General features: G+C 42.4%; 2 protein-coding genes across 4 annotated transcripts in view; both read left to right on the forward strand.

Moving 5' to 3' along the window:
* Positions 1-26,051, forward strand: part of LOC148201764 (uncharacterized) — a 38,541-nt gene extending 12,490 nt beyond the window's left edge. The window contains exons 2-4 of the mRNA XM_088109483.1: positions 22,847-25,106; positions 25,682-25,956; positions 26,039-26,051. Coding sequence (XP_087965609.1) covers positions 23,331-25,106; positions 25,682-25,956; positions 26,039-26,051 — 2,064 coding nt within the window. The 5' untranslated portion in view covers positions 22,847-23,330. The remainder of the gene's footprint in view (positions 1-22,846; positions 25,107-25,681; positions 25,957-26,038) is intronic.
* On the forward strand, positions 56-22,838 carry LOC148201766 (uncharacterized). Of its 3 annotated transcripts, none has more exons than XR_015784850.1 (2): positions 56-1,866; positions 21,014-22,838. XR_015784850.1 is itself a non-coding variant. In XM_088108857.1 (2 exons), exon 2 carries the CDS (start codon positions 8,908-8,910, stop codon positions 11,023-11,025), a length of 2,118 nt encoding a protein of 705 aa, XP_087964983.1. In that variant the 5' UTR covers positions 56-1,866; positions 7,422-8,907; the 3' UTR covers positions 11,026-11,187. The 3 variants fall into 3 exon arrangements, 1 of the variants encoding a protein (XP_087964983.1); XR_015784849.1 differs by lacking the exon at positions 21,014-22,838 and adding an exon at positions 11,198-11,692; XM_088108857.1 differs by lacking the exon at positions 21,014-22,838 and adding an exon at positions 7,422-11,187.
* Positions 26,052-27,166: the final 1,115 nt, after the last annotated feature.

The raw sequence follows: 27,166 nt of genomic DNA on the forward strand, positions 1-27,166 counted from the left end.
GCGTCCGACAACCACCAGCGAACGTTCGCGGATGCACGTGGAGCTGAGTCAGGAACCGGAAGTGGAAACCACGTGGCGACCGCTGAATGGACGTCCCGCATGAGCTGTCGGGAATCAGGAGTGCAGAACGTGCACCTGCCAGCGTGTAACGTGCGTCCAGAATGGCTGAGTGGGATCGTGCGTTGGCTGAGTGGAGGAGTGCGCTGGACGGAGGTGAAAAGCAGATCTGAGATTCTAAACTTATTCTCCACTTCCCCCTGCGCGCACCTCTTTGCTGCATGTCTGAGAACCAATTCTCTCCACCTTCTCTCTTCTTTTTTCCACCCTCTCTCTAAGTAAATCACCGTTATTCTCCTCCCTTCTGTGTTCCGGCACCGTAGAATTGAACGTTCGTCCTTGATGAATTGAACGTTCGTCCTTGAAGAATTGAACGTTCGTCCTTGTTGAAGTTGAACGTTCGAATGGATATGTTTATTGTTGGACGTTCGGTCCTAATGCTGTTGAACGCTTGGACGTTCGGTCCTAATGCTCTTGAACGTCTTGTCTTTATTGTTGAACGTTCGGTCATTTTCATCCACGTTCGGTCTTGATTGTTTAAGCGTTCGGTCTTGATGTGTTTGAACGTTCGGTCTGTTGCTTATTGTTTGAACGTTCGGTCTTGATGTGTTTGTACGTTCGTTCGTTTGTTTTTTGTTGAACGTTCGGTCTGGTGCTTATTACTGAACGTTCGTTCTTGAAATGCTTATTACTGAACGTTCGTTCTTGATTGTTTAAACGTTCGGCCTTGATGTGTTTGAACGTTCGATCCTTCGGTTATTACTGAACGTTCGTTCTTGATTGTTTAAACGTTCGGTCTTGATGTGTTTGAACGTTCGGTCCTTTGTTTATTGTTGAACGTTCGTTCTTGTAATGCTTATTATTGAACGTTCGGTCTTGATTGTTTGAACTTTCGGTCTTGATTTGTTTGAACGTTCGGTCTTGTGCTTATTGTTGAACGTTCGGTCTGGTGCTTATTGATGAACGTTCGGTCGTGATGTGTTTGAACGTTCGGTCTTGGTGTCCTGGTGATGACTAGCGTTCGTTTTGGAACGATCGGCCTAATAGTTCATGATCTTCTAGCGTTCGTAAAAATATAAATCAACTGTTCTACAAATAGCGTTCGGTCTTTTTCTTATGTTAGTTAAGCGTTCGGTCTTGATGGGTTATTTTTCAATTAAACGTTCGCTCTTGATGTGTTTTTTTTTTTATCGTTCATTTTGAACAGCCGTTCGTCATAGGCGTCCGGTCTTGTTCAGGCGTTCGGCCAAACAGTGGGTCATTCGTTTTTTTATTTTGTGGTTGTTTCGCTATGTTAAAAAAAATGATAAAATAATTAAAAATAAATAAAGATAAATGTTCATATGGTATGCGCCAAAACAAAAATCCGGAATCAGGGATGTGTCTCTGAATTCCTGGAAAGTTGTCTAATAAAAAGCAAAAAAAAGACAACAAAAATCTGGAATCAGGGATGTGTCTCTGAATTCCTGGAAAGTTGTCTAAAAAAAAAAAAAGAAAAAAAAAGCAAAAAAAGACAAAACAAGAATCCCAGATTAAGGAAGATGTCTGAGGGGATGTGTCGGGCTCCTGAAAAAAACAGTGCAGCAAGTTTGGTGTTCTTTAAATATGTTTCATCATAGAACTTAGGGGGAGGAGGGATTTTCTAAAAAAAAAAAAAGACCTTACAGAGGAAGAGGAGGTACTTTATTGAAAAAGAGGGAGAGAGAGAATCATCCATTTCTAGGAGAACAGACCTCACGGAGAAAAGGAAAAGAAAAAAGAAATTTAATCCAAGAAGAGAGGAGGGAAAAACATCTTGAAGCTGCGAAGGTAAGTTTTCGTCTACTTAAACCCTTTAGTCATGCACGTCTATATGCTTATATGTATACTTAAAGCCTTTAGTCATGCACGTCTATATGCTTGTATATATGCTTCCCTTATACGTACTGAAACAATAAAAATAGGTGTGTACTCCTCAACATCAAAATTTCAATATCCTTTAACACCCAGGTAACGTAAATAAAAACATCAAAGCAAAACAGAAACAGAATTAGTTTTTCTATCTAACAAGATCTCCCTCAACCTGATTAACAATTTCGGCCGTAGCTATGCAAGATCATCCTTCACCTGTATCAAACCAAGTAAACAGATTAAATCACAGATCCCATGCCAATACACTCAAAGCTTGTCCTTTGGAATAAGCCATTTTACCCTCTACTATATCCAACGCATTAAAACAAGGGTGATTGACATTTCAAACTGCACACAACCTATCAGATTAGCCCACTCCTTCAATGTTTCTATGTTAGAACATTCATAAAAAAGGGGGCCACCACTGTTTCGGACACAATACACCATCGTTCTTAATCTCAGAAGTCGAAACACCAAACTAATCAATAAATAATAAAAGGGGAATGAGAAAAGGGAAGTGACGGCGCCGGTGAGGAAGCGGGCTCCAGCGAGGGCAGCGGGTTCCATTGCCGGCACGACCCTGGTTCGTGGTCCGAAAGGTGGCGACTGGGCGCGGTGACTATGGCAGACGTGGAGATCGGACAGAGCGGCCCTTGACGGCCTCGGAGGCTCGCGGAGGCCAACTTCGGTGGGGGTAGTGGCGGTTGCAGGGTGCAAGGCGAGAACCTCCCGCGCGCGAAGAGGAGAAGGGAAGCTTGGAGCGACGACCGGCGATGGGCTCGACGGTGGGCGGCTGAGTTGGCGACGACTTGGACGGCGACACGCGGTGGCCGGTCTCGACTGGGAAAGGGAGATTTGAGTTTTGTGCGTGGTTGTCGAGTGAGATAGAAGAATAAGAGAAAGTGGGGGTTTCTGTTTTGTGTTGGAGAAGAAGAGATGAATTTGGGGAAGAAAGTTGAAACTGCCCCCTGGCTGCTGGCTTCCGAAAAGGGAAGGAAAGATCTCCCTTTTTCTGGCTTTTGACAAAGTTTTACCCTAAAAAAGGAAGTTTGGGCTCCTGCCCGGTCCATGTTTTTGGAAGAAAGAGTATATGGTTTAACCCATCTTGCGAAAACGAGAAGGAAATTTGGGTTTGGTCCAAATCTAAAATTTGAAAAAAAATAAAATACGTAACCCGTTTTTGAAACTCTGGAAAAAGAGTTTGGACTTTGGTCCATTTGTTTTATGGAGATAAAAAATGGTTTAGCTTTAGTTTTTTTTTTTCCTACGTTGCTGCAATCATTGTTTTAACAAAATAAAAAATTTGAAAGCATAAAATCACAAAAATAATTTTTAAGCTGTTATTATTCTCATGATTAAAAATTACAAAAAAAAAAAAAACAATATTTATTAGACTAGTTTGCTTCATATAAAAATTACAAAATAAGAAAAATAACTAAAATATTAAAATTACCAATTTTATAAAATAAAATAATATTAAGAAAAAATCCTTTTCACATTCTTTTTCTCAAAAATATATATATATATATATATATATATATATATATATATATATATATATATATATATATGAAAAAATATATATAAAACTTAAAAAAAAAAACATGTAATGTAATAAATATCGGTATGAGTACTCGTGCGATCGTACGCATCAGCCTAGTACTCGTTACCCAAAATATAAAATAAACAAAAAAAAGCCGTATGAGTGCTCGTGCGATCGTACGCATCAGCCTAGTGCTCATTACGCAAAACAATAAAAAACATCGAAAAAGCCGTGTGAGTACTCGTGCGATCGTACGCATCAGCCTAGTGCTCATTACGCAAAAAAATGAAAAACAAAGAAAAAGCCGTGTGAGTGCTCGTGCGATCGTACGCACCAGCCTAGTGCTCATTACGCACAAATTTAAATATTATACAAAAAATACCAAAAAATATAAAAGCTTCAAAAAACCAAAAAAAAAAACATCAACATTTTCAAACAACAAACAGTCTTGCTCGCCAGAACTACGTGATCCTTGATTCTCCATCAAAAGTGGAGATACGTAGGAGCAAGGCCAGTCCTTGTCAGGTTTACTTTCCCAAAAATCCAAAATCATTTTACAAACAAAATTCTCAATCAATTTTCAAACAAATTTTCAAGCAGTTTTCTAAAAGAACTACGTAACCCTGATTTCTCATTCTAAATGAGAATACGTAGGAGCAAGGTCAATCCTTGTCGGGCACAAAAAACTAAAAAATATATTTTGTTTATTTAGAAGTTTTATTTTAGGGGATAGTTAAACATTTTGAAAACCACATCATATTCGCATATTTAGTTAAAGGTACTGCCTTAGGGCAGGCGTTGTAGGGTGCTAATACCTTCCCTACACGTAACCGACTCCCGAACTTAGAATCTCATTTTCGCAGACCATGCTTTATCATTTTATGGTTTTTCCGTAGTTTTCCAGAATAAACTATGGTGGCGACTCCAAATCTCTTTTTTTCAAAAACCGTTTTTATTTTTCATGGATCGTCGTCCCGTCGCGATTCCGGTTGCGACAGATGGCGACTCCACTGGGGACCAGAAAGTCAGGCCATTTAATTAGATATGCGAATTCAATGTGGTTTTTTTTCTTTGTGTTTTTCTTCCCCTTTTTCTTTATCTTTGACTGATATTTGGTATAATTGCATGTGTGTTTGTTTTGATTATATTGAACCCTAGGGTAGAAAACATGTTATATCTGCTTGGGAGTCTTCTGGCTGTTTTGCAGGTGAGGGTTTGGGAATTACAATTGCATTCTCCCTTCACACACACACTTTATGCATATCATGAGTGGGGCCCTATACCCGGGTCTGAGTGCAACTTAGAATTAGAGGGGTTGTGTAGCGGTGTCACTCTGGGATGTACTTCCTGTTTGGCTATCGTGAGAACCCCAGCTAGAGTCTGTTCTCTTCATTTGTGTCTCCACATCTAGTTGATTACTCTGACTGTTGTGGAGAAACAGTGAAAAGAGCCATAGCTCTGGTGGCCTTGATTTAAGCATTAGGAAGCTATCCTTGTGAGTGCATATATTTGGCCTTAGAACTTTAGTCATTCAACCTTTGATAAGGCACAAAAGGGAGAATGTATGTTCTTGTAACTCTCACGCTGTTATTCTTCTTCGAAAATAATGATTTTTCATACTATACATGCATTTTTTTGTTGTCATGTTGTTATGCATCATGCATCATTTCGGTAATACGTTGGTTTTAGGGGAAATCACTAGTGTTCACTTGGTATCGTACAAAGATGGAAGTCGATACAAGATCTGGTGCTACACAACATACCAATTCCGTCATGTTAAGAAATAAATCTCGCCTGAGGGCTCATCGCGGAAACTTGACAAGTCTGATAAAATTAGGCAAAAGGTTAAAGTCTATAAAGAGAGAAACCTTCAAGAAGAAGTATGGAAATTTGTTGAGTCTAATGGAGGTGGAAGTACAATTGCCTGCTATCACAGCCCTTGCACAATATTACGACTCTCCACTAAGATGCTTCACCTTTCAGGATTTTCAGCTGGCGCCAACTATAGAAGAATTCGAGTACATACTCGGATTGCCACTAGAGGGTACCACTCCGTATCAGCACTTGGAGTCTCACGCCTCTATCCCTACCATTGCCGCCATAATGAAAGTACATCCTAAAGAACTTGAAGACAGGTTGGTAATGAAGAATCAAGTGCGTGGACTGACGCAAAAATATTTAGAGGGGTACTTGCATCATTTAGCTGATAGAGAAGAGTGGGAGACTTTCATGGATGTGTTAGCCCTTACTGTGTATGGCGTCGTTTTATTTCCCAAAGTAGAGGATTTTGTGGATTATTCCGCAATAGACGTCTTCGTAGCAAAGAAGACAAGATCAGAGAATCCTGTAACAGCAGTTCTTGCAGATGTTTATGGGACCATGAGTTTTTGTCATGAAAGAAACGGGAAGAAAATTCTTTGTTGTTTGCCGGTGCTGTATGCGTGGATGACTGCACGTGTATGTAAGGGGGTGGTTGATGCTAGTTGTCCGTCGAAAGGCCTGTCGCACCAAAAGCTCAAAGACAGAGGAGGAAATGAGTGGGCCCATTTCTTTGCTGGCTTGAATGGGGAAAATGTAAAGTGGCGTCTTCCTTGGCTCGAGTTTAAACCCTCCATCCATCATTGTGGCAGCTTTCCCAATGTACCCCTCATAGGTGCCCGATATTGTGTCAATTACAATCCCGTTCTAATCCAAAGGCAATTCGGGCATCCCATGAGAGGGGCGCCTTCACCGGATTATCTCACTACACTGTTCATCTACTATGAGGACGGGTGTTTCGCTGAAATATTAAGGAAGGTCAGAGGTGCTTGGGAAAGCGTGGTGCGAGCTGAAAAGGATGTTAGAGTTGGAGTTGTAGATAGCAAGGTCAGTTATCAAACTTGGATTTTAGAAAGGGTAAAGGAAGTCAAACTCCCTTTCAAGACAATCAATAATCATCTGGCCAAGGAAGGGCAACCTCAGGACATAGAAAATGAAGAGGTGAGGCAATTAAGAGCAGAGATGGAAGAACTAAGAGAGAGAAATGCCGGGTTGGAAATTGAACTACAAAGAACGCGCAACGATTTTGTGAATATGAGGAATGATAAAGAGGATAAATTCCGAGCCTACGAGGAAATGAAAAAGGCCGAAAGAGATCGTACATTCCGATTAAAGCAAGATCTTGCAACCGCAAACAAAGAGCTGGCCATGAGAGTAAAGGAGAAGAATGCAGCATTAGAAGAGGGAAAACAGTGGAGGGATCTCTACGAAGAAGCTAAAAGAGATAAGCGAGAGGCCCTGAAAAAACTAAGAGAGGCGCAGGTTCAAGTAGAAAAAGCGGGGCACGAGATGAAGGAAATGGCCTTGTCTTTTGAGACAGATATGAACCAAGAGCGTTGGAAGCTAGCAGAGGCAGAGGAAGAGCATCGAACCGTGATAAAACAAATGGAGGAATACATTGAGGAGCAAGAGGAACGGTGGAGGTCGATGGAGTTTGAAGAGAGACATCACGCCTTGATAAAGCAAATGAAAGATCACATCGCAGTGCAAGAAGAGGCTGTGAAGCATTGGAGGGGAAGTTTTTCCCAATTGGCTATGTTGGCAAACAGAGCAATTGAAGATATCCCCAAGATGGTGTTGGACGCCGAAGCCAGTACCCACTTCTGTAACCCGCCTGAAGAGATAAAACTTTTTATTAACCATTGTAAATGGTTAGTAGGCGAAATGAAGGCCTTTATCGCTCAAGCTAGAGAGTGATAAGTTATTTATGTTTGTTCTCTTCCTCCAATGTAATGCATTGAACTTCTCTATATGAAGGACCTGGGATGTTTGTATGATATCGATTTGTATTAATTTCCATCATTAACGTCATCGTGATCCTGTGATTTCCACCTATTACTAGCATGCATCATGTTTTCTTTTATTCTTATCTAAATTCAAAAAATAATAACAGAATACAAGTAAGAAAAACAACGGCCAATCCTCCGCGACATCCCTACAGGACTCGAGCCAATTCAAGGGTCATGGAAAGCTGGGAAGAGTCACAAGAATCCATCAAAGCTGATGTGAGCGAGTTGAAAGACCAGGTTGGCCAAATCTTGGCGGCCCTTGAATCCCTGAAGACTACTGGAGAGTCTTCATCTGCACCGGCTGGTGGGAATGCCCATTTTTATCCTCCGTCGTTCAATGCTGTGGGCCCATCAGTTCCTTTCCCGTTGTATGGGTTACCTCCGGGGTACACTCCTCCCGTAGGAGAGTACTTGGAAGGAGAACATGCGTCGTTACCCATGCCCACAACTGTTGATGTACCGCTAGTCGTCACTCAGGGACCTGTCTCTATGACGACCCCCTTGGTAAATACACACATGAATGAAGCAATTACAGTTGAAGGAACACGAGTAACTACAGTGCCACATACGGTTGTTCATCATGACTCTTCAGCCAGGCCCACTTCGCATGCCGCGATGCATGGGGTAATCAGTGACGTTGACGGAGCTAAAGGCAGGCTGGAGACTTTGGAGGAAAGATTAAGGGCTATTGAAGGGGTGGAAAGCTATGGGTTTGGAGATGTTGCAAGACTAAGCTTAGCTCCTGGTGTGAAGATACCGTATAAGTTCAAGGTGCCAGATTTCGAGAAATATAAGGGTAGTACATGCCCTAAAAGTCATCTGACCATGTATTGCAGAAAGATGGCTGCACATGCCTACGATAACCAGCTACTTATCCATGTCTTCCAAGATAGTTTGGCTAGGGTAGCCCTAAATTGGTATACCCATTTAGAGCCATCTCGAATCCGCTGTTGGGCAGATCTGGCTGACGCCTTTGTGAAACAATACATATACAACACGCATGTTGCACCGGACCGTCTGCAATTGCAAAATATGGGGAAGAAAGACAATGAAACTTTCAAGGAGTATGCTCAACGATGGAGAGAATTAGCCGCGCAAGTTGAGCCGCCTTTGTTTGATAGAGAGATGGTGACAATGTTTGTAAATACTCTCCAGCCGCCGTTTTATGAACATATGGTGGGGAATGTGTCCGTCAATTTTGCTGATGTCATCATAATTGGCGAAAGAATAGAAATTGGGTTGAAAAATGGGAAAATCGTGCATGGCCCGCCCGCAGCTGCAAACTTAAAAAAATCCGGTTTCAATCCGGGAAAGAAGAAGGAAGGAGAGGTGCATGCAACCTCGATGATGCCTGTGTGGAGGGGTCAAGCTCCCACCCATAATTATCGACCATACTTGGGCCAACTCCCCTATGCAGCTAATGCATCGTTCGACCATCAAACTAGACCCCAACAACAATAAGGGTATTATCAACCACAGCGAATCCCAACTGAAGCATGGAGGACTGGAGCAAATGCTGGTCTGAATCCAAATGCGGGTCAAAACACCAACCCGAGAAGGAATCAATTTGTCAGATTCACTCCAGTCCCTATGACTTACACGGAGTTATTACCTCAACTCATAAAAAAGGGTCTGGTTGCTATTTGCCCGATGAAGCCTGTACAACCTCCATACCCAAGGGATTATGATGCAGATGCTAAGTGTATTTACCATGGAGGAGGCATTGGTCACTCAATTGAGCGGTGTATCGCTTTCAAGTATAAGGTACAGGCTCTAATCGACTCTGGGTGGTTAAAGTTTCAAGAAGATAAGCCTAGCATCGAGGATAACCCATTATCCGGGCACGGGAGTACCTCAACAAACGCCATCATAGCCGACAAACATGAGTTGATAAGAGACGTGAGTGAAATCCGGAGTTCTAGGAGGTTTATTTTCGAGGCATTGTTAAAAGTGGGCCTAGTGAAAGGTGATTATGACATGGGTACATCATGTGCACTTCATCCAGATGCTGAGCACTCTATTGAAGAGTGTTTTGAATTAGAAGGTATTCTGCAAGACATGCTTGACAGAAGTTTAATGCAAGTATGCCGCGAAAATAAAGAGGAGGAAGTGTTTGCACAAACTGGTGGGGAATCTGATGTAACTCTGCCGGAGCCGTTGGTGATCCATTTCACTAGAACTACCCCTGCACCGGTGACTGAAGAAAAACCGACCGTTGTTATCTGTGTGCCATCCCCCTTCCCTTACAAAAATGAGAAAGCTGTCCCTTGGAGATATGGGGCATTTGCGTTAGAAGAAGGGAAAGGTGCAAACATAGCCATTGACAATATATCGGGCATTGGGGGAATGACGAGAAGTGGTCGAATCTTTACGTCACCGGGACTGGCAAGAGAAGGAGCCAACGATGAGGAAGTAACAATAGCCGGTAAAACTAAGGAGTTCTTGAAAGGGAAGGGTGTACAAGGAAAGGAGACCTCTGCCAAAGGGGAGGAGAAAGGAATTTCCGAAGAAGAAGCCTGCGAGTTTTTAAAGTTCATACAACAAAGCGAATACAAGGTGGTGGAACAGCTAAACCGCATGCCTGCTCGAATCTCCTTGCTAGAGTTGCTCATGCATTCTGCATCACACAGAAAGTTGTTAATGAAGATACTTAGTGAGGCCCATGTGGAGCAAGGTATTTCTCTGAATAAGTTTGAAAGCATTGTTGGCAACATCGTTGCTAATAATTACCTCACCTTTACCGATGAGGAGATACCTACTGAAGGGAGAGGGCATAACAAGGCTCTTCATGTCTCTGTGAAATGCTTGGACCATGTTATAGCACGTGTTTTGGTGGATAATGGCTCCTCTTTAAACGTCATGCCAAAAGTAACATTGGAGAAGCTACCCTGTGATGGAATGCATATGAAGCCAAGCTCTATGATCGTGAGGGCGTTCGATGGCAGTAAGAGAGAAGTAATGGGAGAAGTGGAACTGCCGATCCAAGTCGGTCCGTGCGTCTTTCAAGTGACATTCCAAGTCATGGACATCCTCCCAGCCTATAGTTGTCTATTGGGTCGCCCATGGATCCATTCTGCAGGAGTTGTGCCTTCCACACTTCACCAGAAGCTGAAATACGTCATGGGAGATAAATTGGTGATAGTATTAGGAGAGGAAGATCTCCTTGTTAGTGGCCCATCACCCACACGCTATATTGAGGCAGCTGAGGAAGCTCTCGAGACAGCTTTTCAGTCATTGGAGATTGTAGGAAATGCTTACGTGGAGCTGTTCCCAGTAAATTCGCATCCGTCACGTGCTTCTATTATGATGGCCAAGGTCTTGCTGAAAGAAGGCTATAAGCATGGTAAAGGTTTAGGCAAGCATGGGCAGGGGCAAGTCTTCCCTCTAGAGGTCGTGGAGAATAAGAACAGATATGGCCTAGGGTACAAGCCCACCAAAGAGGACAGGAAAAGGCTGATAAGAGAAAGAAGAGAGCGCAGTTTAGCTCATGCAGAAAGACGGGAACCCAAGATGGAAAAGATTCGTATTTGTAACATCAAGGAGAGCTTTCATAGTGCTGGATGGTTCAATACTGGCCAAATAGCAGCCGTGGTAGATGAAGAAAGATCTGAAAGCTCAAGTTTCGTGTGGGCATGCTCCTCGGATGCACCGCTCAACAATTGGGAAACCCTGGATTTACCCGTGATGCTTAATTTGAATAAAATGTAATAATTTTAATTAACCCTATAGCTTTACCCGGGGCTTTAGGATTCAGAATTTACGGGTTGACCTCTAGTGCTCAGCGTGATAATCGAATCGTGTTTGTTTATGTTTTATCATTATTTGGTGTTCTTCATCATTTTTCCTGTTTATTCTTATTCCACAAATTTAAATAATGCAGATATGACCATGATTGTTTTGAAAATAACAATATCGATATTCCTAATTTTGAGCACCCTATCGATAATGCGGAAGATGATTGTGAAGATGAACCGGAAACCTCTCCAGAATTTTTGAGATTAGTGGAGCAAGAATCTAAAGAGATAAAACCCCATCAAGAGGAGGTTGAAATATTCAACTTGGGAGATGAAGATGAGATAAAAGAAGTGAAAATTGGTACTATCCTGAAGGCAGAAGTGAGAGAAGAGTTGCGTGTCTTATTGAAGGAGTTTAAGGATGTATTTGCTTGGTCGTATAATGATATGCCTGGTCTGGATACTGATATTGTGCAACACAAGCTCCCGCTTAAGCCGGAATACCTCCCAGTCCAGCAAAAATTAAGAAGAATGAAACCAGAAATGTCCTTGAAAATCAAGGAAGAGGTGCGGAAACAATTCGATGCGGGGTTTCTGGCTGTGGCAAGATATCCCCAATGGGTAGCAAACATTGTACCAGTGCCTAAGAAAGATGGACAAAGTTCGAATGTGTGTTGATTATCGTGATTTGAACCGTGCAAGTCCAAAAGATAATTTCCCTTTACCACACATCGACACTTTAGTTGATAACACGGCCAAGTTTTCGCTATTTTCATTCATGGATGGTTTCTCAGGATATAACCAGATCAAGATGGCGCCAGAAGATATGGAAAAGACAACCTTTATCACGTTGTGGGGAACCTTTTGTTATAAGGTAATGTCATTTGGGCTCAAAAATGCCGGGGCAACATATCAAAGGGCGATGGTGACACTTTTTCATGATATGATGCACAGGGAGATCGAAGTCTATGTGGATGACATGATTGCGAAGTCTGAATCGGAAGAACAACACATCCTCAACTTGAAGAAATTATTTGAGAGATTGAGAAAGTATAAACTCAGGTTAAACCCCGCCAAATGCACATTTGGAGTGAAATCCGGGAAGTTGTTGGGTTTTATGGTTAGCCAAAAGGGGATAGAAGTGGATCCTGACAAAGTGCGAGCAATATCAGAAATGCCTACACCCAGAACAGAAAAGGAGGTTCGTGGTTTTCTGGGCAGATTGAACTACATTGCTAGATTCATCTCCCAATTAACCGCTACCTGTGAACCAATGTTTAAGTTGTTACGAAAAAATCAGGTTGTGGTTTGGAACGAGGATTGTCAAGCCGCTTTTGAAAAAATCAAACAATACCTGCAAGACCCACCTGTATTGCGTCCACCTGAGCCAGGAAGACCACTTATTTTGTATTTAACTGTATTGGAGAAGTCAATGGGATGTGTACTGGGTCAACATGATGAAGCTGGGAAACGAGAGCATGCAATATATTACTTGAGCAAGAAATTCACAGACTGCGAACAACGATATTCGTCGTTAGAGCGAACCTGTTGTGCATTGGCATGGGCTGCTCATCGCTTAAGGCAATACATGTTGAGTCACTCTACCTGGTTGATATCAAAGATGGATCCTATCAAGTTTATTTTTGAAAAGCCTGCTCTCACTGGAAGGATAGCTCGGTGGCAGATGCTATTGTCAGAATATGACATCGTATATGTTACTCAAAAATCCGTTAAGGGTAGTGCTCTAGCGGAATACCTGGCTCATCAACCCATTAGCGATTATCAACCAATGCAACCTGAATTTCCCGATGAAGACATCATGGCTTTACTCGAAGAGAATAGAGAAGGCCGAGATAAAAAAGCGTGGACAGTATTATTCGACGGAGCTTCGAATGTGATGGGACATGGAATAGGGGCAGTGCTTGTTTCTCCAGGGAAGCAGTACATACCAATGACAGCAAGGTTGTGTTTTAATTGTACAAATAACATCGCAGAATATGAGGCTTGTGTTATGGGTATTCGAGCGGCAATCGAATCTAAGGCAAGAGTTCTAGATGTATATGGAGATTCTGCTTTAGTCATCCACCAGTTGAAGGGAGAATGGGAGACTAGAGATACAAAATTAATTCCTTACCAGGCTTACATCAGGGGATTAATGGAGTATTTCGATTCCATCACATTTAACCACATACCGCGAGAAGAAAATCAATTGGCAGACGCGCTGGCTACCTTGTCGTCAATGTTTGAAGTTGACCAAGATGCAAAATTACCAATGATTAAAATGAAGAGTCAAGCGGAGCCAGCATATTGTCATTTCGTCGAGGAAGAATTAGACGGTAAGCCTTGGTATTTTGATATCAAGCATTATCTTAAGACCCGAGAATACCCTGAGAAAGCATCCGAAAATGATAAAAGGTCGCTAAGGAGATTGACGGGTAATTTTATTTTGAGTGGGAATATTTTATACAAGAGAAATCACGACATGGTCCTCCTCAGATGCGTGGATGCAAAGGAGGCCGAGCTGATATTGAAAGAAGTGCATGGGGGTACCTTTGGCACGCACATGAATGGGCACTCGATGGCCAGGAAGATATTGAGAGCTGGTTATTTTTGGCTGACCATGGAAAGTGATTGTTGCACACATGTGAGAAAGTGTGAGAAATGTCAAAAGTATGCAGATAATATCAATATGCCACCTACGACTCTAAGCGTGTTGTCTGCACCGTGGCCATTTTCGATGTGGGGGATAGATGTCATTGGAGCTATAGAGCCAAAGGCGTCAAACGGACATCGTTTCATACTAGTCGCAATTGATTACTTCACCAAATGGGTAGAGGCTGCTTCTTACGCCAATGTGACTAGAAAGGTGGTGACCAGATTCATAAAAAGGGAGTTGATCTGTAGATACGGGCTCCCTAACAGAATCATCACTGATAACGCCACTAATCTAAACAACCAGATGATGGCGGAGTTATGTGAGGAATTTAAGATTCATCATCATAATTCTTCTCCTTATCGTCCAAAGATGAATGGGGCGGTAGAGGCTGCCAATAAGAATATCAAGAAAATTGTGCAAAAGATGGTGGTCACCTATAAAGATTGGCACGAAATGCTTCCTTTTGCTCTACATGGATATCGCACATCGGTACGAACATCAACCGGAGCAACACCTTTCTCGCTTGTGTATGGGATGGAAGCAGTACTTCCATTCAAGGTGGAAATTCCGTCCTTGCGAGTGTTAATGGAAACCCAACTAGAGGAAGCTGAGTGGGTTCAAGCTCGATTTGATCAGCTCAATCTCATCGAAGAAAAAAGGTTAACGGCAGTGTGCCATGGGCAATTGTACCAAAGAAGAATGAAAAAGGCGTTTGACAAAAAGGTGCGCCCAAGAGAGTTTCATGAAGGCGAGTTGGTGTTGAAAAAGATTTTGCCCACACAAAAGGATTATAGAGGCAAGTGGACCCCAAACTATGAAGGACCATTTGTGGTCAAAAGGGCATTCTCTGGTGGGGCACTAATTCTCACAAGAATGGATGGAGAGGAGCTACCGCTACCGGTTAATTCTGATGCGGTCAGAAAGTTTTATGCATGATGATTCCGTGATAGGAGATGCCAATAAAGGATATTGATGTTGTCTGTAAAACTTGTTGCATTTCGTATCATTCAATAAATACCTCGTTTATAATCCTGTACTCGTTGAATTACTGCATATCACGCTGAGCTTTTAGGAAAATAATGGAAAATGAAAGCATCACGGGTATATTCGGCCGGCACAAGCTCAGTCCTGAAGGATGTCGTAAAAAAAAAAATAATAAAAAAATAAAATAATAAAATAAAGGCTTAATTACCTACTTAGTCCCCATGTTCGGAGGTAATTTGCTGTTTAGTACCCGGTTTTAAAAATGTAGGCATTTGATACCTATGTTTTGAAATTTGTATCAATTGAATCCTACCCACTTAACGCCGTTATAAATCTAACGTTTTTCTGACATCAACTTTGAATTGTGGACGAGCGGTTGTGGACGATCGTCCAAACAGAGGAGGACGCTCGTCCAACACTGGAGGACGCTCGTCCAAACAGAGGAGGACGCTCGTCCAACAGTGGAGGACGCTCGTCCAACAGTGGAGGACGCTCGTCCAAACAGAGGAGGACGCTCGTCCAACAGTGGAGGACGCTCGTCCAACAGTGGAGGACGCTCGTCCAAACAGAGGAGGACGCTCGTCCAAACAGTGGAGGACGCTCGTCCAACAGTGGAGGACGCTCGTCCAAACAGAGGAGGACGCTCGTCCAACAGAAGAGGACGCTCGTCCAACACTAGACGATCGGTTGTGGACGATCGTCCAAACAGAGGAGGACGCTCGTCCAACACTGGAGGACGCTCGTCCAAACAGAGGAGGACGCTCGTCCAACAGTGGAGGACGCTCGTCCAACAGTGGAGGACGCTCGTCCAAACAGAGGAGGACGCTCGTCCAACAGTGGAGGACGCTCGTCCAACAGTGGAGGACGCTCGTCCAAACAGAGGAGGACGCTCGTCCAAACAGTGGAGGACGCTCGTCCAACAGTGGAGGACGCTCGTCCAAACAGAGGAGGACGCTCGTCCAACAGAAGAGGACGCTCGTCCAACGATGCTCGGACGCTCGTCCACTACCGCTCGTCCACAATTCAAAGTTGATGTCAGAAAAACGTTAGATTTATAACGGCGTTAAGTGGGTAGGATTCAATTGATACAAATTTCAAAACATAGGTATCAAATGTCTACATTTTTAAAACCGGGTACTAAACAGCAAATTACCTCCGAACATGGGGACTAAGTAGGTAATTAAGCCTAAAATAAATAAAAAATATAAAAATAAAAAATAAAAAATAAAATAAAAAAGGGCATATCAAAAGTTGAGTCAATTATTTTCGACGCAAGTCATCCGTTTTATGACAATTCATAAAAATGTAATGGATGTCCTAATCTCCTATAGTCAAATGATCAAATCACATATTCTTAAGAAGTATTTGTGTGCGCATTGCGTGAAAACGTTATCCTTCAGCCTTCACTAAACCAAAAATTGACCCCAAGCATGTTCTTGAGTCCAAATATACACAAAGTTTTACATTGGAACGGATTTTCCATGTTAAGATTACCTTCATTGGCTTTCATTTGGGAGATCCTTGAATCCGTTAGGACAAAACAAAAAAAAATATAATAAAAAAAAACAACAAAAAATGACTCTTGTTGGGATCATTTAGTTTTGTCTCTTACTTAATCTTATGAAAATGAAACAACCAAAATTTGAAATGATGTGTGGCCCTCTTTCTTCATCCAAAAAAGATATATCCATTGATACCAAAGTTGAGCCAATAAGAAATTTCTTTTAAAAAAAATATTCACCTAAATAAGGGTTACCATCACAGAAGACGTCAACTCAAATTGCAAAAGAACACATTTAGTGATCAAATGAAGAAAATTCATCAAAAGTGAAGCAAAAATAGAACGGATCACAAAGTGATGACGAAGAAAGAATGAGCAAAATAGTCAAAAACAAATTTGATGAATAGTTGATACAAGGTATAGATGGTAACTCTTGTTTCAAAAACAAAAAAAAAAAACAAAAAAAAAAATATTTGAACCTTTATACCTTTTCTTTCAATACCCTTCAGCCCAAGCCACATTACAAACTCAATAAAAGTCCATACAGATTGAATGATGGTTGCTTAAACTTTCATAAAGCTTAATTTTTGAGACAAGACAAAATGACTAACAATGCAGTTATAAAAAATAAAAAAATAAAAAATAAAAAAAGGGAAGATGATGGAAAAAATAAATGTCCTCGGAAGAAGGGAACTCCCTAATGATTCAAGGAAAATCAAGCCAATTGGGGCAATCCTTTCAAGCCAATCATTTCCGTATCCATCACAAATTTTTGAACAAATTCATATCCCATTCAAACTCTTCCCCCGATTCCCAAAATAGGGGCAACTTTGCAGGTTTTACATAACCTTTTCGCCCGTTCTCTAAAACTAGGGCAACCTTGTGAGTTTCATATGTTTTGGCCCATTCAGAACCTGGGGCAACTTTGTTAATCTCGCATTTGTTTCATGTGTATATTCAAAATTCGTACCAAGACCAGGGCATCCCTTGTTGGACCTCTCAGATTTGTCCGCACTGAAATTCATGAATCCACCCTCAAAACAGGGGTAGGCATTTTGTATGACTTTGAGTCCATCTTATCATTCGTAAACCCGAAATGGGGGCAACCTCTTTTTTGAGCCTCGTTTAATTGACTCATACCCGAAACTAGGGGCAATTTTGTGAAAGTTATACCCTCACAATTCATAGATACATTTGTACATACCTATCTTTTTACCATGCCCCCAAACTGGGGCAACTTCTGAGTATCTACGACTTCACATTGGCATTTGTAATTGTTTTAAGGAGTAAGAGGCCCAAGTAGCCAACATGGTACTCTCCAAATCCTTCCACACATTTGTCCCAACCCTTGATATCAAGCGTGTACGCACTAATATTTCGTCAAGAAATGTCTAGCACAGAAGCTTCATTTTGAACATTTGACTTTGGAATTTGACGTCCATAAAAAAAAAATGAATGTCTTCATAAATTTGATGATTTCAAAGAAAACAATTTGACTCAGCCATAATTTTGCATTATGAACAAAAAAAAAAAAAAAACACAAGTCAACATCATGTACATATTTTCATAAACTTTGAATTAAATTTCATGAATGTTTATCAAATCTTCTTCCTTGCAAAAAGGCAAAAAAAAATCAACATGCATCAAAGTTTTCTCTTCCAATTTTAAAATTACATAAAAGACAAAAAAAAATCAACATGCATCAAAGCTTTCTCCTGCAATTTCCAAATTTACATCAACCATGCTTCTCATTTCAAAAAAAATAGACACTCATTCCTATCTCAAGATCAATCAAAAATCAAAAATAAAAAAAATCCTACATCTCAAAATTTCAAGACAAATGAACAAATTCAAAAGTTTCCAATTCAAAACGATCACACAAATTTTACTTTTTGTCCTCTGCGATCTTGGCACTCTACAAGGAAATGGTAAAGTCGAGGTTGTCAAACGGCCCTCTGCATGGCAATGGTCGAATTTAAGTTTTGCTCTGCGATCTTAGCCCTCTGCAAGGCAATGGTCAAGTCCAGATTGTCAAACGACCCTCTGCAAGGCAATGGTCGAACCCAAATAATCAAAATCAAATCATTCACTTCATCCATAGGGTTGGTACACCCTCCACGAGGTTGGTACACCTCATTCACTTCATCCATAGGGTTGGTACACCCTCCACGAGGTTGGTACACCTCATTCACTTCATCCATAGGGTTGGTACACCCTCCACGAGGTTGGTACACCTCATTCACTTCATCCAAAGGATTGGTACACCCTCCACGAGGTTGGTACACCTCATTCACTTCATCCATAGGGTTGGTACACCCTCCACGAGGTTGGTACACCTCATTCACTTCCATAGGGTTGGTACACCCTCCACGAGGTTGGTACACCTCATTCATCCATAGGGTTGGTACACCCTCCACGAGGTTGGTACACCTCATTCACTTCATCCATAGGGTTGGTACACCCTCCACGAGGTTGGTACACCTCATTCACTTCATCCATAGGGTTGGTACACCCTCCACGAGGTTGGTACACCTCATTCACTTCCATAGGGTTGGTACACCCTCCACGAGGTTTCTACACCTCATCAACTTCATCCATAGGGTTGGTACACCCTCCACGAGGTTGGTACACCTCATTCACTTCCATAGGGTTGGTACACCCTCCACGAGGTTTCTACACCTCATCAACTTCATCCATAGGGTTGGTACACCCTCCACGAGGTTATTACACCTCATTTACTTCCATAGGGTTGGTACACCCTCCACGAGGTTGTTACACCTCACCCACTTCATCCACAGGGTTGGTATACCCTCCACAATGTCTACGTGCCCCATTTCTTCTAGCCTTTTTCATTTTGTTTAGATTTCCCTGTTTATTTCTCGCTCATTTTGAAATCCAGACGAAATTAGTGTCTTTTTCTTTACTTAGCTGTTACTCTAATAATACGAAAATGTCAAATTTTCATATTATCTAGTAAAATCTAAGTAAAGAGGGGCATCTGTCAACACCCAATTTCGTCCGGATTGACAAATAAATTTAGTTTATTGCATTTTCCCATAAAAAGACAAAAATAAAAATAAAATAATATATATGTAAAAAGAAAAAAAAACAAATATAAAAATAAAAATAAAAATAAAAAAAAAACAGAGCGCTCGTCCTTGGAGATGAACCTTGGTATTGAACATTGATGTGAGCGTTCGTCACACACCGTTCGTAGGTAGACCTTCGCGATCGTTCGTCCTTTCACTGAGCGACCATTCGTCCTTTCACTGAGCGACCGTTCGTCCTGTGCTTTCGCGACCGTTCGTCCTTGGCCTTATTCAACCGTTCGTCCATCCATACATCTAGGACGTTCGTCAATTCTCAGCCTCAACCGTCGGTCATGATTGTTTGAACGTTCGATCTTTTTGTTAGTAAACGTTCGGTCAGCTTTAATTGTTAATGAACGTTCGGTTTGAACGTCGTTAGTGAATGTTCGGTTTTGAACGCTCGGTCTTATGTGATGTTATTGAACGTTCGGTCATGTTTAATTGATAATTGAACGTTCGGTTTGATTAATGTTGAACGATCGTCATGTCTTGAAACGATCGTCCTTGATGAGTTTATCGTTCGGTCTTCAACTGGTTGTTGAACGTTCGTTCCACTATTTGTGAACGGTCGGTCATGTGTAATTGTTAATTGAACGTTCGGTTTGATCCGTGTTCAACGTTCGTCCTAGATTATTTGAACGTTCGTCCGTGATGAATTGAACGTTCGTCCTTGAAGAATTGAACGTTCGTCCTTGTTGAAGTTGAACGTTCGAATGGATATGTTTATTGTTGGACGTTCGGTCCTAATGCTGTTGAACGCATGGACGTTCGGTCCTAATGCTCTTGAACGTCTTGTCTTTATTGTTGAACGTTCGGTCATTTTCATCCACGTTCGGTCTTGATTGTTTAAGCGTTCGGTCTTGATGTGTTTGAACGTTCGGTCTATTGCTTATTGTTTGAACGTTCGGTCTTGATGTGTTTGAACGTTCGTTCGTTTGTTTTTTGTTGAACGTTCGGTCTAGTGCTTATTACTGAACGTTCGTTCTTGAAATGCTTATTACTGAACGTTCGTTCTTGATTGTTTAAACGTTCGGCCTTGATGTGTTTGAACGTTCGGTCCTTTGGTTATTACTGAACGTTCGTTCTTGATTGTTTAAACGTTCGGTCTTGATGTGTTTGAACGTTCGGTCCTTTGTTTATTGTTGAACGTTCGTTCTTGAAATTCTTATTATTGAACGTTCGGTCTTGATTGTTTGAACTTTCGGTCTTGATTTGTTTGAACGTTCGGTCTTGTGCTTATTGTTGAACGTTCGGTCTCGAGGACGAAAATTTTTGTAGTTAGGGAGATTGTGAAGCCCTAAATAATTAACGCACCAAAATCCACTCTTTAATCACCATTAAACACGTTTTGACACGTCAAAACCAATCTGCATGCGCCTGCCATGTGTCACTAAGGGAGCGTTCCGGAAAGCTTGGTGGGAAACAAGTGGCATGCAGTGGATTGGACGTTGGTTCTGCGTAGAGGAAGGAAATTTTTACCCTCTGCATGCGCTGTCACTCTACTGTCACGTCAGAAGCTTCTAAAACGTTAGTGGAAAACCATGTGGCAGTGCGTGAATGCATGGCTGGCTGGCGAGGAAGAGAAAATAATTTCTCTGATACGCTTCACTTCAATTCAAGCTTTCATCTTCTTCCTCACGAAACCCTAACCATTTTTCTCCAACTTCTCTCTAAACCCTTTCCATCTTCTCTCTACGATCACTCACCACCAGCACCTCTGTTTCCATTTCAGAAACCGTAGGATCATTCTCGGAGCTGTAAGCTTTCAATTGAACCGATCAAGTTTACATTCTGTGACTGGTGAGTTCTCTTCCCTGGAACGTTCTTCTCTTCTGTTCCTGCAAACCAAAATTCTGGTTGCATGCGTGAGTTAGGGGTCTGATCTGTCTATGGTTTCGTGATATTAGGTTAAGTGGATTTGGTTGTGTAAGTTGCTGGATAGAAATCTGTGAGAGCAAGAGCGAAACCTTAGCATTTGGAAGTCACTGCTGAACCAGGTAAGGGAAGCTTGAGTAATTTGATTTAATACTTGGTTGATGTTTATGACAGTAAGGAAGTGTGTTGGATGTGAATTGTATGAAATATATGAATTTTGAAGTATGCATGTATGTGTATGTTGTACTGGTTGTATATGACGGTAAATGCTTTGAACTGAATGTTTATGATGTTATTGGTTGAACTGTACGCAGAGAAGTAGAAGCATGATTTAGGATATGATTAAATTTTCTGTATGATTTGGAATGTTAATGTTTTGAACTGGATGTTGATGATGATATGTTAGAACTGGAAAATTTTATATTGATGAGATGATAATATGAATTCTGGAATGTATGAGAATTATGGTGGAGAGAAATCATAAGTTATGAAAATCTGTAAAGTCATTGTAAAACGAGAAGTCGGGAAAAATATTCTGTCTCTGATTGATCAATTACGCTCGTCCTTGTGCGGTCATTTACCGTTCGTTTTCTCTAAATTTGAATTAGAGTCAACTTCTTTCGTTTTGGAAAGGATGCTGTCTTAGAACGAGCGTCCCCATTTGAAATCCTAAATTTAGTGTCAGTACTAAGTGGCGTTCGGTCTTAGACCGAACGTTCGTTCACAAGAATAAATGATTTGCTAGCGTTCGACCTTATGTCGAGCGTGCGTCTTTGCTAGCGTTCGACCTTATGTCGAGCGTACGTCTTTGCTAACGTTCGACCTTTTGTCGAGCGTTCGTTGTTGATAGCGTTTGACTTTATAATGAGCGTACGTTCTAAATCACGCAAGGTCTCCTATTCAGCACGCGTATAAATAGCGTTCGTCCTGCTTTCTAAATAGCTTTCGTCCTGCTTTCTAAATAGCGTTCGTCCTGCTTTCTAAATAGCTTTCATCCTGCTTTCTAAATAGCGTTCGTCCTGCTTTCTAAATAGCTTTCGTCCTGTTTTCTAAATAGCGTTCGTCCTGCTTTCGAAATAGCGTTCGTCCTGCTTTCCAAATAGCGTCCGTCTATACAGTGAATTAACGTTCGTATTTTAAAGAAGTGTAACTAAGAATGAAAGTATGATGTTGAGGGAATTGTGAAGTATGCGAACCATATTTGAGATGAAGTTGTGAAATTGGAATTTGAACGAGCGTTCCAAGGAGGAACGTCTCTATGAATGATTATGTTGAATGGTAAAGTGTGACCAAGGAAAAATCGCTGATGGCTGATCATCCTGATATTCCGTGAGTGCTCTCCTCATGTAGAGGGAGTAGGTCATGCGTGGGAATGGCAGGAGGCCATTAGGGTTAACCTCGGTTGGCAGCTGATGGGAATGCCAGTTACTACACCAACCGGGTGCATGAACGCCTGCGGTTACTTGGATTCACACAGTCCGGACGGTCTGTCTTAGGGTAGTTGGATGATTTATATTTTGCTTATACGTATTGGTGCATGTCTTGTGTGTTAAATGCTTGTGTTAAAAATTGTATGTGATATGTATAAATTAAATTACCTAAGCTTACCCTTGCACTCTCCTTGTGTTGTCTACTGTTGATGTATGTCCGTCTTGTCAATGCAATGATCATCCGTTGTGGATGTGAGCAGATGGGGAGGCGCCACTTGATGCTATGTTGGAAGAAGAAAATTTGGAAGACGCCAACCTGGTCGAAGTGGAAGTTAAAGCCGAGCAGTAGCTCGCTCGTTCTTAGTAGCTGTTAGTAGTTTTATTAGCGTTTTGGACGTTCGGTTATTGTATTGTAAAACCGTTCGTTTTTTAGCTTTCGTTGTTTACTTTGGGGCTCGACTTTGTAATCGCTGGAACTTATAGCCGTTCGGTTTCTGTCTCTTGTTTAGTTGTAAAGACTGATGACTGATTACTGTTAATTGTAATTAATTCTAATTAATGGTAGTTACTATTTATTGGGATGTTACATTTATTGGTATCAGAGCAGTTTTGTTCTATCAAAGGACATGTAGGGTTATGAGCATACTTTGCTTTCGTTGTGTGCTTGTTATGTACTGGATGAGTTATTGCTCATTTAACTTTTGAACAATTCTGACGCTAGTTTTCTGATGAATCAGAGGACGAATGGCGCCTAGACTCCCTCCACCTCCCCAACCGAGTGAGTCCGATACGTCCAGCAGCACTAGGTTGTTGGAAACCGTAGTTGAACGGCTGCATCAACAGAACACCACGTTGCTGGAACAGAACGCCACCCTGATGCAGCAAAACCAAGCTGCTATGCAAGGTTTGGAGGCCTCGCGTGTCAACTCTGAAAACACGCAAAGGCAGTTGATGGAGATCTTGGCTGCAACTAGAGGTGCGCCTGGAGCATCCTCTTCAAACGTTGCCCAACCGAATGCTGAATGGAGTTTGGAGAGTTTCCTTCAGCATCACCCTGCCAAGTTTAGTGGAAAGTGTCTTCCGGACGAAGCTGACCAGTGGCTGAGGGATATGGAAAGGATATTCAATGCCAAGAGGTGTCCAGATGAGAACCGCTTGGCCTACACTGAATACTTGTTAACTGGAGAGGCGAGCCATTGGTGGGCGAGTGCCAGAGCCATTCTGATGGACGCTCAACAGCAGATTACTTGGGAAGTATTTAGAAACAAGTTCTATGAGGAATATTTCCCTGACAGTGTCCGTTTTGCCAAGGAGGTTGAGTTTCTACAGCTCGTCCAAGGAGGAATGTCAGTTTCGGAATATACGAACAAGTTTAAACACTTGATTCGCTTCAATACAATGGCCACTAGTGAGGAGTGGCAGTGCAGAAAATTTGAGAACGGTCTACGCAGTGACCTGAAGGTGGTAATTTCCAGTTTGTGTATCCGAACATTCCCTGCCATGGTTGAGAGGGCTAAGGTGTTGGAGAAGAATTTGGCAGAGGCGGAACGTTTGAAGAAACAACAAACAGTAAGGGGGCCGATTGTCTCGAAGGGGAATGTAAATCAGAGAGGATCCCCTTACGCTCGTCCAGCAGGCAACGCGAGTGGATCCCAAGCCTTGACTACTGTCGGACAGTCTGGACAGTCAAGGAATGTAGCATGTTTTCAGTGTGGAGGACCACATCTTCGGTGGGCTTGTCCTCAACTGAATGGGGGAAAATACTGTACTAAGTGCAGAAGGAATGGGCACTTGGAGAACGAGTGCAGTGTGGGAGGACGTGCGGCAATGAGACCGCCGAACGCTGGGAGAGCTCAACAAGGCAGAGGTGGACGTGCACAAGCTACGGGGAGAGTGTATGCGATTACTGGTGCTGAGGCCGCTCGTTCAGGTACGCTCATCACCAGCACTTGCTTGTTGTTTGGAAAGCCTTGTGGTGTGTTGTATGATTCGGGTGCAACTCATTCCTTCATCTCGAAGGCATGTGTTGAGAAGCTTGGGTTAGTGGAGAGTGAATTACAGTTCGACCTGGTGGTGTCAACCCCAGCGGCTGGTGGGATTAAGACGTCCACAGTTTGTGTGAGATGTCCAATAGAAGTTGAGGGGCGTAGATATAAGGTCAACCTCATTTGCTTACCCCTTCAAGACTTAGAAGTAATTCTGGGGATGGATTGGTTGGCCACCAATCGGATCATCATTGATTGTGGAAATAAGGAGTTGGTCTTTCCAGGAGAGGAGGAGGAAGAATTATCTGTTGATCGTGGTCAGTTGAAGGAGGACATCATGGAAGGAGCGAGCTGTTTTCTGATCCTGACGTATGAAGACAGCGAAATTGAGCGTTCGTCCAATAACGAGAGCAGTGGAGGACGAACGGTAGTAGATGAATTCCCGGATGTCTTTCCGGATGAAGTTCCTGGTCTACCTCCTATCCGTGAGGTCGAGTTCACGATCGACTTGGTGACCACTGCTGCACCCATCTCGGTTCAACCTTATAGGATGGCACCAGCAGAATTGGCTGAGTTAAAAATGCAGATTGAAGAATTGATGGATAAGAAGTTCATCAGGCCAAGTGCTTCACCATGGGGAGCGCCTGTGTTGTTAGTTAAGAAGAAGGATGGCAGCTCTCGACTCTGCATTGATTATAGGCAACTGAATAAGCTGACCATCAAGAACAAGTATCCCCTTCCAAGGATAGACGACCTGCTGGATCAGTTGCAAGGTGCGTGCATATTTTCGAAGATTGATCTACGTTCGGGCTACCACCAGATTAGAGTGAAGGAGGGAGATATTCATAAGACAGCGTTTCGGTCTCGTTATGGTCATTATGAATATGTGGTGATGCCCTTTGGAGTGACGAACGCACCTGCAATCTTCATGGACTACATGAACAGGATTTTCAGACCGTATCTGGACAAATTTGTAGTGTGTTTATTGATGACATCCTGATCTATTCTAAGAACGTTGAGGAGCATGAAGACCACTTGAGAATTGTCTTGGGCGTGTTGAGGGAGAAAGAATTGTATGCCAAGCGTTCAAAGTGTGAATTCTGGATGAAGGAAATCCAGTTCTTGGGGCACGTCGTTTCTGCAGGAGGGATTGCAGTGGATCCAGCCAAGGTGAAAGCAGTGCTGGATTGGGAGCGCCCACGTTCGGTCACAGAGGTTAGAAGCTTCGTGGGGCTCGCGGGCTACTATAGACGGTTCATTGAGGGATTTTCTAAGATAGCAGCCCCTCTGACTTATCTCACCAGGAAAGATCAGCCGTTTGCATGGACTGATCGTTGTGAGGAGAGTTTCCAGGAATTGAAGAGGAGATTAACGAGCGCCCCAGTGTTGGTCATTCCAGACACGACCAAACCTTTTGAAGTATATTGTGATGCGTCGTTTCAAGGTTTGGGCTGTGTACTGATGCAGGAAAGGAAGGTAGTAGCGTACGCTTCTAGGCAGTTGAAGATCCACGAGAAGAATTACCCCACCCACGACTTGGAGCTGGCAGCAGTCGTGTTTGCATTGAAAATATGGAGACATCATCTGTATGGAGCAACGTTTCAAGTATTTAGTGATCACAAGAGTCTCAAGTATCTCTTTGATCAAAAGGAATTGAATATGAGGCAAAGGAGGTGGCTGGAGTTCTTGAAAGATTATGAGTTCGAGCTGTTATATCATCCTGGAAAAGCAAACGTGGTGGCTGATGCCTTGAGTAGGAAGGCTGTGAGAGTCTCGGCAATGATGGTGAAGGAGCTGAGTTTGGTAGAAAGTTTTAGAGATCTAAGGTTACGGTTCGATTTGGGAGCGAACGTGATTAGATGCTGTAACCTGGTACTTTCCAGTGATGTGTTTGAGCAGATCAGAGTGAAGCAGCGTGAAGATGAGGAATTGACTAAGATATTGAGTGCGCTCGGCACAGATCAGGCTAAAGAATTCAATATTGGTACGGATGGCTTACTGCGCTATATGGATAGAACTTGCGTTCCAAACGATGGTGAGCTGAAGAGGATTATAATGGAGGAAGGACATCATAGCCGTCTTAGCATGCATCCAGGCATGACTAAGATGTATCAGGATCTCCGTTCATCATTCTGGTGGCCTGGAATGAAAAGTGACATTGCACGTTTTGTAGCTTCTTGTTTAACCTGTCAACGTGCAAAGGCGGAACACCAAAGACCAGGTGGATTGCTGCAGCCATTGGAGATTCCAGAATGGAAGTGGGACAGTATTTCTATGGATTTTGTGACCCATCTACCGCGCACAGTCAGAAACCATGACTCGATTTGGGTGATCATAGATAGGTTAACTAAGAGCGCTCACTTCCTAGCAGTTAACTTGAAAATGTCAATGACGAATCTGGCAAAGTTGTACGTGAAGGAGATCGTTCGCTTGCATGGAGTTCCTTCGAGTATCATTTCAGACCGAGACACGAGATTCACGTCTCGTTTTTGGCAATCGTTGCAAGGCGAGTTGGGAAGTCAACTACGAATGAGTTCTGCATATCACCCACAGACGGATGGCCAATCTGAGCGAACCATCCAGACACTTGAGGAT

This window comes from Vigna umbellata, chromosome 3 (assembly GCF_029865625.1).
Source record: "Vigna umbellata cultivar VRB3 chromosome 3, Vumbellata_1.0, whole genome shotgun sequence".
Classification (NCBI taxonomy): domain Eukaryota; kingdom Viridiplantae; phylum Streptophyta; class Magnoliopsida; order Fabales; family Fabaceae; genus Vigna; species Vigna umbellata.